The sequence below is a fragment of the Pipra filicauda genome, unplaced genomic scaffold (genome assembly GCF_003945595.2).
Source record: "Pipra filicauda isolate LSUMZ 115617 unplaced genomic scaffold, ASM394559v2 scaffold66_size7647185_pilon, whole genome shotgun sequence".
NCBI lineage: Eukaryota > Metazoa > Chordata > Aves > Passeriformes > Pipridae > Pipra > Pipra filicauda.
The window spans coordinates 1,644,664-1,658,567 of NW_024104831.1; the positions used below are offsets into that span (position 1 = coordinate 1,644,664).

Here is a 13,904-nt window from a genome sequence, read left to right on the forward strand (position 1 = left end):
GAGTGCACTTCTGAGTTAATGTAAAATAAGCATTATATAAGCTTACACATTTAAACTTAGCTTCATATTTTATCCTACAAGTTAGCTGCTTATGGAGTCTAATGTCAGTGCTTTTTGCTATCACTGCCAAAACATCTGCATTAGGGACATTACACAAGCTGACAGGCAGACACTGGTATCTGCAATAAGTAATTAATCCCTTAAACACACAGGAATTTTCTGTCAGTTGAATTGACTTGGTACAATTTCCCTAAAGGAGAGATAAAGCTGATGGGGCATGGCTTATCTTTCACCAAAATTTCTTCTTGGAGTCCCAAGATTTGCCTCTTTTTATTGTCGCCCTACCCAACCTGCCCTCACAATTTAGGGTTTGCCCTTTTGAAACTGTGATGTTTGTGTTTCTAGTTGGTGCTGGTCAAGACAGCCATCACTTGAAAATGGTTTTACATGAATTGGACAGGTATTAGCTTTGGGTTGTTCTTTTTTTCTATGCAGTTTTTTGTTACTGTACAGTTTACACACAGAGAAGAATGTTCTGTCAGTGTGCTAATACAGTTTCCATTTAATTGTGTACTTCACAGGTATAAAGAACCATTCTGCAAGAAAGTAAGAGAAGCAAACAGTTAAGAATGAAGAAAGGACGCAATGGGTTTTATACTGTTCTATTTTATTTTCTTCTTTTTTTTTAAGGGAATAACTGAAGAATCCTTAAATAGAGAATACTTGCAGTGACTGTTCTTTACAGAATGTACACTGACTGCTAATCATATCTAAAGGTAAATCTAAACTTAATTCTGCTGAAAAAGTTTAAAATAATTAGTTTACTTCCTAGTATCAGCTGGAAAGTGTTTTTGACACCATCTTGTGTTTTATTTCCACCTTCTATGTATGAGTGAGAGATGGCAGCTCTGGAAGCTGCCAGCCTGTCGCCACAGGAGTGGCTTTTCTTCTAGAGGTGTTTTGAAACTTAATGGCACGGTTTCCCTATAGTAGCCCAAGTCATGGCAGCTTGCAGTATGCTTGATTCTGCTTGTCTTGTTGATGCCACTGAGAGAACCACAGCAGCTGACAAAGCAATAACTGGGATGCTGATGAAAAACAAGGCTGCTTCAGCAGTAGCAAACCTTTTTATATATGAACCCACCTTTGAAAGGATCCAGCCTTAAATTAATATTGTGTACTCCGAATAAAGTGCTCTTGAAGGCTGCTTTTCCCCAGGAAATATTTCTTCATGTAATTTAGAAAGAGCAAGCAATCTCATACTAGGAGCGGACAGATCTGGAGCGCTGAAACCTGTGGGTGCATTGTGATGCTGCTTTGCACCTGTTCAGTGGGATTGCTGGCATGAGTGATAAAACATATTATGAGTGCTATCAGCTAATACAAGTGATATTGTGATAGAAGCAGACCAGCAAATGTCAGACAGACTTTATGGCTCTCTCCTTGTCAGCAGCAGGCTAGTGTCTATTTCTAGTCTCAACTCCGGCTATTGGTGCAAAGATTTTCTTTGAGAAAGAAAGGAGTGGACTTAGGTCTCTTTTTCCTGCTTCCCATTACTATATCTGTGTTGGGGCTGAGACACCGCAACTTCATCCTCCTAAGTCTTTGCTGTCAGAATTCATAAAGTATTTCCTGGTGTCTTGATGTCTGCCTTAATTGTCATCTTTATCTCTGAGCCAAAGGACAGGAAGGTCACAGGTCTGATATAAAAAAGAGGAAGATCCCTCAGAGGGTTTACTCCGAACACTGGGTAAATCCTTAACTGCTAAGACAGTTTGTCCTTCAAATTGTATGGGGTTTTTTTTATTTGACATTCCTGTGTCAAAGGCATGTACCCTGTACTAACCAAATACTGTAGGCACCTCTGCATTTGTGGAGCAGAACACACTTGATATTTTTATTCAATAGTTGAGGTTTTTTCACAGTACTTTATCAGATCTGTTTAATATTATTTTCCTGAGCTGGGTGATTTCTGGTTTTTGTTTGCCTCTGAAGAAGAATATAGTTCTGCTCATTACAGACTAGACAGCAGTGAAACCTGGCTGGGGAGAGGTGGTTGAGTAACATAATGATACCGTCTCCAAATATTTCTCCAAAACTTGAAGGAGTCTCTGGTTGTGATTGGGGAATCTGTTTCATCTTAGGGGAATATCTTAATTTCCAATACTTCCATTTTATGGGGTGGAGTAAGAACCCTTGGGAATCAGAATATCTCTGGGTTCCTGATATTTTAAGTGACTTCTTGTGAGAACAGCATGAATTTCAGTATGGAAACAAAATTCCAGCATAAATGTCATCTACAGCATGGTTCAGTTGATTCAGACTGAACAGACTGAACATTGTTGCAGGACTGGCAGGTTTTTGCTCTGCTGTCACTCTCTCATTTATGTTTGTAGAAGGCCACGCTTTTATGCTTTTCCTCTAGTTTACTTTTAGAGGTTCCCATCTATACTATTAAAATTGGCCCTAGTGGATTCTTCCATTGATGTGGGAAGAAGTTGTCCTTTTTCTTCCTCTCTGAGGATTAGCATTCCCAGGAAGACCACACTTTTCCTCTGTGCCTTTCTCATGTTACAGCTTCAGAGTTGCTTTGCAGCATCAGCACCACCATGTGTTTCTCTTCAGTCAGTTGTCCATATGTTGCTTACAGCTTTCAGACCTCTCCCAGATCCCATGGAAGCCATTTGGAGTTTAGGGTCATGAGAACCAGTTGCTTTAGGACATCTTTAGTAGATATATTCATGGCTTTGATTTATCCATGCTGATTCTTCTTGTCTGCATCTGATTCTTGCATTTCATCCATCCTACTCAAGTTTAGTAATGTATAAAGGTGAAGTTGCACACAGGCAGAACACAAACAAGTGTCTGTTTGCTTTTCTGGTCCTTGAAGGGAGGATTGTTTTATTAATAAGTCATCCAGATGTGTGACTGTATCATTTGAGCTGCATTTTGCCCCAAGAATCCTTCAGTTTAAAGGAGCACCATGAGCTGCTGTTTCAGGAAGGTTTCTAAAAAAAAAAAAAAATCAGTTGCTGTAACAGCCACTAAATTATAACAGAAATGTGACACAAATGCTAAAGAAATCACTAAACTATAATCAGTTATCATAAAAATACTAAAACTAACCCACATAAACAAAACTAAGAAAACATACAAAGGGAACTGTGAATGTGATTATGCACAAAATGCTGTTGAAAGCTGAAATAGAAGAAAAAAATTGAGATAAAGCAGTCTCTGCTCATCAGTAACAGGTGTGACTGTAAGAGGAGCAGCACATACTTGCTGTTTGGTGCAGAAGGGACACACATGACCTTGAATGATACAAGTATTCTGAATTATCTTTCTGTCCTGTTTTTTGTGTGCTGTACTTCTCTTGGGACTGCTACTTCCCTCTCTGTCTTTGCAGTGTTTTCCCTGACAAGCTACTGGCCTATTTGGTGTCTCTGGAGACTGCATCCCTACAAGTCTGGGCTGCTGTGATTATTTTAGCACTCAATGCAGGTTTCCCTGAGGAACAGTGGAATTGTGCCAGATGTGGTTCATGTGCTCTGCTTCCCCTGGGCTTGGCAGGGAGGCTGTGTGCCAGCTGGAGGGGCACCAAGAGGGGACTGAAGCAATGGCACTTGGTCCCTGCCCTGGGCCCTGGGAAAGGAGGGATCCTCTTTCCTTCCTCCAGGCAAGGGGCTGCAGAACATGTTGCTGCACAGGCTCTTCAGCAGCATGGGAGGGCAGACAGCTCTGATTGCAAGTCCAGAAGTTTACCTGAGGGTCACAAAATGTTTTCACAGTCTTTCTGGAAATCTGGGCCAACCTGTGATGAAGACGAAGGTGAGAGGTGATCTGTCTGGGAGCAGAAGGCATTTCCATGTTGAATTTATTGAATTATGTGTGGTTTGTGATGGGAGAGAATTCAGGACGTTCTCAGCTGGGGACAGGATGACATACCCTTTAGTTAGAAATCAGCCTTAATGGGTTCTTCTGGAACAGCTTTTACAGGTTCAGAGTTTTCTGGATTCACTAATGTCTTAAGCTCAAAGCAAAATGCAGAAAATATGAAGTCTGTGATAACAGGAAGAAATACAAGGTTGTTTCTACCTACCCCTGAATCCCACTGTCTTGATAAAATCACAGAAAACTGGGTTTTTTTATTTTCAAAAGGTAGGAAAAGTGCAATCTTCCACATCTGTCCATATACTGCTTCAATTTCTTGATACCAGAAAAATTTCTGGTTGTGGTAGTATAAGTGTCATTTCCAGGCTCTTTCAGATGATATCTTTGCATTTGCTTTATCTCAGGGCCTGGATCATAGGGACAGACTTGATGCAGGGATGGGCACCAAGCCTCATGATAAATACCATTTTATTCCTAGCTAGTGCAGTGTTGGCTGAGACTCTTGAGCAAAGGTGGAAAAGTCTGAATTTCCTTTATTTAAACTTCTTTAGGTGATCAACACAGTACAAGAGTCTGTGACAACTTTTAACCTTTTCTTTCACTGACATGTCCTACTTATTCCACGAACTCTAAATTAGCTGCCTTCTCATTTCCCTTTAGAATCTCCTTCAGTATCACAGTATCACCATCTGTTTTCTCTCAGGTGGTCTTATTAATACAACTCTAAATTTTAGATGAGTTGTTCTCAGATGATTTTTATTTTTTCAAGGCTGCTGCTTCTATTCTGGACCTGGGGAAGGACTGATGTATTTGAAAGCTTATTGATTTTTCCCAACTAGACTAGTGGGTTTAATAACATAGGTCTGGCTAAAAGCCTTATTTTAGTCATATCCTTGGATACATCAACAACACTGTTTTGTTATTTCTTCTGGAATAATTTATGGCTGTCAGTGTTATGCAAATATCCCAGCAATAGCTAGTAATGATATGGACAGTGTTATGTTGGCCTGTCAGCAATGTTCCTAATCTTCATCAGGGAAAAATAATCAGAAAAATCTCAGGCAACTGATGTACTGGAAGAGACTGCAATGCAAAAGCGCCTTCTTGTTATGAAGTTGCCATGATACAATCATTTGTTCATTCTGGATTGAATCAATCTTTTTCTTATTCCCGTGTTTTCCTATATCAGAGGAATTTGGTATTCAGGGTGCGTTTCTTCCTGTTGGTGGAGTTTCAGAACAGTTTGCAGTTTCCCTGAAGTCCCCTGGATGAAGGGTGCTGGACAGTATGGAAGCAGACACTGGAGTCTTGTAATACCACTAGTAGAAGAGCTGTGATGAGTGTAGGATGAAGTGGCAGTCATTAATGTTGAACTGTTAAATGAGGTACTTGGGCTGAGGTAATTGAGTTTCTGGGAGCCAGCAGCCATGAGAGTGACAGATCCAAGTACCAAAATGCTACCTGTCTGTGCAGCTGTGTCATATTAGCATCTCCAGCACTGGCCTCTTTCCTCATGCTAACTGGGAAAAGATGGTGGATCTTGGCAACCAGTCCAGCAACAACTCTTCAGTGGGTAGGGGACATGTTCTGTATGTCTGCAAAACAGAGCCATCCGTGTGGTCCTGCTTCATGATGGCTGAGACGGACAAGTGCATTTCTCTCTTGCATCCATGTAGGAGAGGCAGTGGGAAAGCAAGCACACACTCTTCACTCTCCTAATCCACATCTCCTCAGATGAGTACAAGGGACGCTGCTCTCACAGCATGGCCCCTGGTGCCCCAAGGCAGCAGTGGTGAGGTGAGAGTCCAACCTGCACAGCTCCTACTAAAGCTCACGAGGTCCCTTGTAATCCTGTAATTCTTTCTCATCAAGAGAACAATGCTGGTAAACTGGAGAGACCCAGAGGGGGCCAAGCATCTGAACCTGCTAGTGTGTGGTGTGACGTGAGCTGTCAGGCCTCTGTGGGAGGAAACCGAGGCCACCACAGTGCTGTTAATCAGATTCCCAACAAGAAAAAATAGCAAGTGAGCAGGTCATCCAGGACACCAGCACAGCACTCTGTGACATGGGCCAAATATAGGTTATGTGTACAGCTTGCGAGTGCTCACCTGCCCCAGTTGTGTCTTCAGGTGTTGGCATTAACTTCCCCTCCTGGGATTTGTTTCCATTTACATGAAGTTTTAAAGGCCCATGTGGCTGGTAAGGAGCAAGAATTAACTTTTCCTTAAAATACCATAGCAAAAACAAAATCAAAAGCCTGTGAAAAGTGAACGAAGCCAGCTCTGATGATTTGCTTTCCCCCCCTTCAAAATCAAAAGATGTGGCTTTTTTTGGAAAATGTATACTTACGTAATTTGTCCTCATTTTGGTTCTTAATAACCAGCACAGCTCAGCGAGTGCTGACTGGTTGGCTGCAATTAACCCGTGTAATGTTATTTGTGGCTCTTTTTGAGAAAGAATTGGTTTGTCTCAGCCTACAAGCCTTATTTTAGATAATCCCAATTTTAAGTGCAACTGTGATTTTAAAGGTAGTTACTTTTGTCCATGAATGTGATAGGAGCTTAAAGCAAAGCCCTTGAGATGCCAGAGGAGACCCATTACAATTACCAGGCAGTTTACCAGTGGCTCGGTAAGGGCATGCTTAGGAGAGACAGGTTTTATTCTCCACCTGCTGTTTAGACAAACCCAGCAAGGCTGAATCACCATGTGCCCTATATCTGCAACCACTCTAGGCCTGAAATAGCTGGTTCTGGAAAGTCACATTTTGAACAAGGGGTTCAAAACAGCAACCCCACACCCACCCTTACATCACTGAATGTAAGGGATTGGGCCACCTTTTCTCGCTCTTTGCTTGCTTTGAAGTGCTGGTTTGTCATTGCTGAAGTGCAGAAACTGTCCTGAAATAAAATTGTGCCACTCAAATCCCAACGATGATGTGATCCCTCTACTGGAGAGCACTTGCACACCAGAGGAACATTTTAAAGCAATATAATTGGCTTTCTTAGTTAAAACCTCAGCATGATTTCAGAAGGGAGAGAAGCCAGAAGGGAAGAATCACCTTCAAATTCAGTAATCCCCATTTTGAAGTGCACCCTATTGCAATTTATTGTCAAGTAAAAGATGTATGTACAGTTCTGACATTTAGATTGCACTGATGTTTCAAAATTGAATGCAATATATTATGTGAAGCACATTTTCTATGAAGTATCTTTGTATTTTTACAAGATGGATTCCTTATTTGAAAAATATATTTAGTGCTGACTATAGCTTTCATTTCTCTAGCAGAGAAACACTAATTCAAGGGTTGTGTTGAAGAAATGCTTTGGGTTGGGAACATTTTTAACTGAAAAGCAGATTCTGTGAAGGCTTCCAGGGAAGGGCACTTTGCCTGAAGAGAGTCACATCAAAAGCTCCACCTGGCTTCTAAATCACAGGTTTCTTGAAAAACCTTATCATTACACAGACTTGTACTGAAATTCAGTCTGATACAAACCAGATCAATTTGTATTTGTGCCCCTACCTCATTCAGTTACGAGCATATACGCAAAATGCTCGATGAAAAAATACACGTGCATTGAAAGTCCCCATCTGAACTAATCTCAGAGATTTGATGGGGAAAATTCCTGAAAACTAGATACAGAAACACTTAGTGCCTAATAATTTTGCTGGGAGGAGGTGGGCAAGCTGAGAGGGGCTCCCAGAAGCTACACATTAGACATGATATGAACACAGAAGATGCTGGATTTTGGGTGATCTGTGACTGAAAAATGGACAACTCCTGTCAGCCCAGAGTGCAACTCCTCACCCTGCTCTAAATCACAAGTCTCAACTTGGCCAGCGGCCCTGTGCTAAAAACACTTGTTTCTCTCCAACACAACATCTATAAATGGAGCTGGGACAACTGCGTCAGCCATCACGGAATATCTCAACTCGGCAGGGACCCATAAGGATCACTGGGCACAACTCGATGCGTGCCTGGCTTGTAGCTACCTGAACTTCAGTGAAGTGGATCCCACTGAACTTCGCTTATATCTGCAGTATGCCAGGGACACAGTCACAGCAGCACCCCAGATTTGCTGCCTTTGGCCTCAACGTGCCTCCTGCTGTTGATGATCCTTGTCTCCAGCAGATGGCCCAGCCAGCCCGCAACCAGCCTTGCTCTCCCTGGCAATCTCACAGCAGGCACATTGTGTTATTCAAGACTGGCACCTCTGAAGTCAGTTTTAAGTTTCAAATTATACAGAAAAGTGGTTTTACGTACACCAAGCTAAATATTCATTAGTACCTCAAAAAATGGCAATTTTGAATTTGAAATGTTTTTAGCAATAGTGGCTCCATATCAATGACTCAATAGTACCATGTCACTGCTGCAGAGTTTGTGAAAAGATGGTCCCAGGACAGTCATGCCCGGCAAATTTATTTTCTGTAATAACAAAGAGGAAAATGAAAAGCGCACAGCTAATGCATCAGTTCTACTTTTTAATATGACTATCTTACGGTTTCCTCTAAGTTACTGGAAATATACCCATGACATATTTCCCCATCCAAAGATCAATACCTGTTACAAAAATAAATGCTGTTCTAGATGAAAAGCTGGCATTCAACAGCACTTATTTCCACTTGCTATTTGCTGTTTCCAGTAAAAGCTAGATATATACTGAGACAAGAGACTTAGATATGACCTGTGGTTAATATGAAGTGCTGAGTTTCCTATAGAAAAATCTGTACTATCTTTTAGCTTATTGGTTTCTAATGACAAAATACACCACTTCATTAGTTAAATACGCTCTTTCATGCTTTTCCCCTGTAAGAATACAAGCCTGTCTTTTCTAAACCTGATGTAAATAAATTTCAGATTTCACATGTAATGACTTCTGGTCATGCATGTTTTGAAGCTAATACTTCTAAAACGAGATGATTTGTCTTGCAAAACTCAGCAATCACCAGAAACCGAGTGTCGTTTGAACTGAGAAGAGCACATTATTCTACTTATCATTCACATAAATTGTACCTGCAAAACTGCAACTCCACAGATTTGTTCCTGTACATTTTCTTTGAATTAATTAATGGAATGAATCAACACTTGCTATGGAATATGGTTAATCTGTCCAAAGTTATACGGAAGGACAGGAATAAAGGTTTGATAGTGATCCCAGTTAACTGTGGATGCTGTTTTTTTGGGTGAGAAGTATGAAAACTGTCTCTTGACATTCTTGTGTTATTTTCACTTGAAGAATCATAAAAACTTTGGCAAGCCAAATTGAGAAAGCATACACTTTAGCACCACAAAACTAAGATATAAAAGCCATTTATTCAAAAAAATGTGGTGGTGTCAAATCACATACACAAGCCAATATTGAGCTACAAACACAGACCAAACAGTTCTATAAACAGAAATTGGAGTGTTCATATACCATAGTACCTGAAAAAGACCGTTAATAAAAAGGAGTCCATAAGTATTTAATTTCACTTTTTCTATATGGCTCCTTGCTGGATGTCTTTGCCTAAGTTAGTGTACGATGAGCCAGAGGTAAGAGTCCCAAGTAAAGCATCTAATGCCTCAGGGCTCCATTAAAAACCTTTATTCTTCTAAACAAAAGGAAAGTCTAGTCTATAGTTTTCTGTATGACACTGAAGTAAAGCCTCTTTGCTTGAACAGTACGGCATTCCGAAGCGCATTTGGCATTAACCTAGATTGAGACTGGGCTTTGTGGAACCGTCTCAGTTCTCCTCCCCTTCAGACTCCGACTCTGGAAGAGAATAAAGTAAAACACTTCATGTAGGTTGCACAAGGACAGTGATGTGAGTTATTCTATAAAAATAACAAGATATCCTTCCAAACTGAAAATTTTCATCGCATGTAGTACTTCCTAGGAAAGGCTGGCAGATCAGAGTGAGCCAGAAACAATCACGCAGCTTCAGAAGAGGAAGGCCTACTCTGCTGCCCTCCACAGTGGAGCTCTTCATTTACAGATCTATCACTGTAATTTTCACCACATTGCTATGAATGATTCTGGCCCTCATCTGCAGAGCCACACAATGCATATCTGAGCTGAGTTTAATAAAGGATCAGCATTATTTGCTCACTCTTCTAATCTCTACGAGTAGACGGTACTGTTATCATCCAGGAAGCACCCTTAAAACTATTTGCTCTGCAAACGTCACTCAGCATCATCATCCAGACTATCTAGAAAGGCAGAAGTAGTGTTACCCTACAGCAGGTATGAAGCCTGTAAAAACAAATTTTTTTTATGATTTGCACAGCCTAAGATAAAAGTCATTTAGAAGTAGAAGCAGAAGTAGCTTAGAAATAGGAATATACATGGTGATTTTGTCACCTAAAGCTACTTTGCATCATATTGTATTTCTGTGTTCACCTGACAGGAAAGGGCTCACTGCCAACAAATACTACACCATAGATCAGATTTCTCAGAGCAAACATGGTCTGTGTGTTCCTACAGAAACATTTAGTCTCCGTTTGTACTGGATTTTGTAATGAAAACATCTGGCAGAGGGGACATGCAGGAAAGGATAAAAATAAAGAGCAGCCAAAAGGCATACAATCAGAAAATTAAAAGGGGAAAATACTGCTTAATCAGACCAAGATTGCCCATCCAAAATCTCAAGTGTGAAAGGAGCTGCCATTTTTATACTGCTATCTGAACATGTGAATTGCTGCAAAGTTTTCTCTCTTCCTTGGCATTTCTACATATTGCCTCCAAGTTTATAAAACTAATTACATTAAATATATTCAAATGAACACTAACAATTCTATCTCTATCTATTACACATGGATTTATCTTCCCAACTGATGCAGAATTCTTTTTCTGTGCAAAAAAAGGTAATTTACGTATTCAGTACAAACTAAAGTATTTTCCTATGCGGAACATGAGAAAAAACAAGTTAAGGACTAAAGGAACTAGTTCCTCTCCCAAATAACCATTTTAAAGCAGCAAATACAGATCACATAATCTTAGTCTGAACATTCAGCTAAATCCAGTTTCAAGAACCATGGCACAGGCAGGCTTTATGCTATGTTCATGTTGCCATTAAACATAATAGCAGAGAAAACACCAAGACAGAAAACTGTTTGGTAGTGCGAGCTAACACCAAGGTACTTCATCCTGTCACCAGTGCAGAGTTCCTCCCTGCAGAAGCTTAAAAAGATCTTATCTACAGACAAGTGGTACCTGATGATTAAAGGACTTCATAGGGATACCACAATCAGTAAAAAGCAGCAAATGTTGTTAAGCTTGTCCAGAAACAATTTGGACAGTGATGCCTGCTGTTTTCTATTCTAAATCCTATATATGCCTGGTACAACTGAAATCTGAAAAAATAAGATTGTTTTATAAAGAGACTACCATAGTTCTTCAAATGAACACGTACCTTCTTCAGCGTTTTGCAGCCACTCCACAAATTTCTTCATCTGGTCAAGAAAAACACTTTTGCCTTTAGCAACATGTGCTTCTTTATACCATTTGAGGATAGCTTCTTCGCTCAGAACATCAGCTGAAATACAGATCAGTGTTTGTAAAAAATCAATGTATTTTTTAGAGATTAGCAGATTTCAAACATAAGAGGAAATTTTTTAAAGGCAGCATAAAATAAGTTAATATGATCGCAGTGGAACAAGCTTTGCATGATCTATATTAGGCTACAAATACAGAATATTTGATGCATATTATGGGTTCCAGATGCAATAAAATGTGTAATGTATTAGGCTTAAAATAAAGTATTAAATATTGTGCCTCTGTAAAGAAGAGTTCTCTACTCATCTGTTTTAAATACACCACATTAGACAGTTAGATAAAACAAATAAAATAATCAGCCTGCACATCTTGGAAGTTACCACAATAAGAATTACCATGCTCTTTCTTGCTGTTGTATCACAGAACTGTGCATGGTTCTAGAAACCTGAAGTGAACAGACACCTCCTGACTGAACACTTAAAAGACAACCAGTAGGGATTTCTGCAGTCCCTAAAGGCTTTATATTGTTTTTAGCTACTAAGTTTTAAGATCACTATTCAGACCACCCATTTTAAGGGACTGGCTTGGATGGACAGCACAGCTGACATTCTTATGACAAGCATCAGGAACAAAATTGCTCTCAGTGAGGAAATGTGAGGCTGAGTACAATTCAGAATAAAGAAATACTAATAAACAGCAAGGACACTTATTGTTTCCAACAGATGCAAATTTAGGTCTAGCAACAGACCTCTAGCCCCAGGACAAAACTCCTGTGATCCAGCCAAGCCAAGTATCTCAGTAATTGACAGCTGTGGAGGCAAAATCTGGGATCGACAATGGTATTTTGGCAGTTATATAATGCAAGAGGCAAGAACAAACAAAATCAACAAAATCAACAAACAAAAAAAACAAATCAACAAAAAAAAAATCAAAATGTGTTCTATAAAAAGACTAAAGACAGCTTTCTACACCTCATTAAAATTTCCATTCTTTTTGTCTTTGAACAAACTGCTCTCCCTTGCTCTGCAAAATCAAGGCATTTATGTACTTCACTGCTTCCTTGAGCTCCTCAGTGCCATCCCACCCACTGGGTATTTGCTTGCCAAAGCACCGACCCTGATCACCACTTTCTGCTTCAGCCTGAAGTTACAGCAGATGTGGCAGGGAAGGGAAGACGACCAACTGAAATACATGACAGCAGAACTCCAAAGCATCTGATCAAATGAGACAGAGGAGACACATTTCACATATGCTGTTGAATAATAAACAGATGGAAGCAACAGGGATACGTTTGAACTTAATTAAAACTATCCCAAGACATCCAACAGTAACTGAAGTCTCCCTGAAAATCAGGAATTTAGTAAGTGCATGTGACTGGAAATTTCCTTGTCTCTCAGACTCTTTTCCAAAATAAAACCTCTTCTGCAGTTTGCTGCAACTGATACTAATGCAGAGAAAATGCAGGGAAAACAGGACTACACTGGCTCTAGGCTTTTTTCCATACATATAAATTGTGCTTAGTGAACTCTACAAGTGGCACACAAAGCCACTACCTTTCTGAAATCACAACCTGCCACAACGAACTTTTTCGCCAATGCTACTAAAATGCTGGAGCTAAGAAAGAGGTTTCTAACACGTTGCATTAAATACTTGTCAACAGTCCTTAGCAACAGCTCAAAGGCATTACAGTATTTAACAAATCTAGATTTTAATTTAGCAAACCTGAAAATATTTAACATGGGCTCGTGAATCTGCAGTTTAATGTAAAAATGCATGTGAAAAGCTAATATTTACCACACAGTCCTGAAGTTCCAACAACTACACCTGCAAAATTACACAGGGTATGACACATATTATGAATCTTAAGGACTGGTAAAGAAAATCATGGGAGACTTCAGAAAAAAAAAAAGCAAAACAACCAAACAACAAAAACCCCCCAAACCAACAACAACAATAAAAAAATTAGCAGAGCAACCCCCTCCCCAGCTCAAGCTCTGGGGTACTGTGGACATTTACAAGCATGAAGTTGCTGTATAGAACAAACTGCTGAAGCTGTTGCTGCATGACAGTTCACATTATGATACTGTACAAGGAAGCTGGTGGGCACATAGCTCAGTTCAAGAGTAATAGAATTTAAGTCTGGCTTTTTGATTTGCAGTCTGTAAGCTCAATGGTTTTGTTGCCAAAGAGGAAAGGGGAACTTCTCCCTCTCTCTCCAAAAGCCCAACCTGATAATAGCAGCATGCAATCTCAGGTGTACCTTGAAGATTAAAACATTTCAAGTCCGGAGGATGAAAAATTTGCCTGTATATAACTCCAAAGCAATAAACCTCCGACCCTAACAGGGAAGACCAAAATGCACTGAACTACAAAAGTGACAACTGCAACTCTCCTTTCATTTCTGAGAAACATTATGTGTAATACATTCATGCCTCCAGTGGTCATAAGGGATGACATTCTCCTGTCAGCACAGAGATGCTCAATCCAACAATCATGCAGGACAGGGTGTAGTTAATTGTACCTCTAGGTTGCTTTGAAGCA

At 40.0% G+C, this 13,904-nt stretch overlaps 1 protein-coding gene and 1 long non-coding RNA gene across 3 annotated transcripts in view; one reads left to right on the forward strand and one right to left on the reverse strand.

Moving 5' to 3' along the window:
• Positions 1-8,483, forward strand: part of LOC113989028 — a 16,466-nt gene extending 7,983 nt beyond the window's left edge. For both annotated transcript variants that reach the window (XR_005566224.1, XR_005566223.1), the window contains 2 exons: positions 582-776; positions 7,174-8,483. This is a non-coding gene — a long non-coding RNA (uncharacterized LOC113989028). The remainder of the gene's footprint in view (positions 1-581; positions 777-7,173) is intronic.
• Positions 8,484-9,183: 700 nt separating this feature from the next.
• Positions 9,184-13,904, reverse strand: part of BZW2 (basic leucine zipper and W2 domains 2) — a 54,510-nt gene continuing 49,789 nt past the window's right edge. Inside the window, exons 11-12 of the mRNA XM_027723194.2 lie at positions 11,281-11,403; positions 9,184-9,641 (exon numbers count right to left, since the gene is read on the reverse strand). Coding sequence (XP_027578995.1) covers positions 9,613-9,641; positions 11,281-11,403 — 152 coding nt within the window. The 3' untranslated portion in view covers positions 9,184-9,612. The remainder of the gene's footprint in view (positions 9,642-11,280; positions 11,404-13,904) is intronic.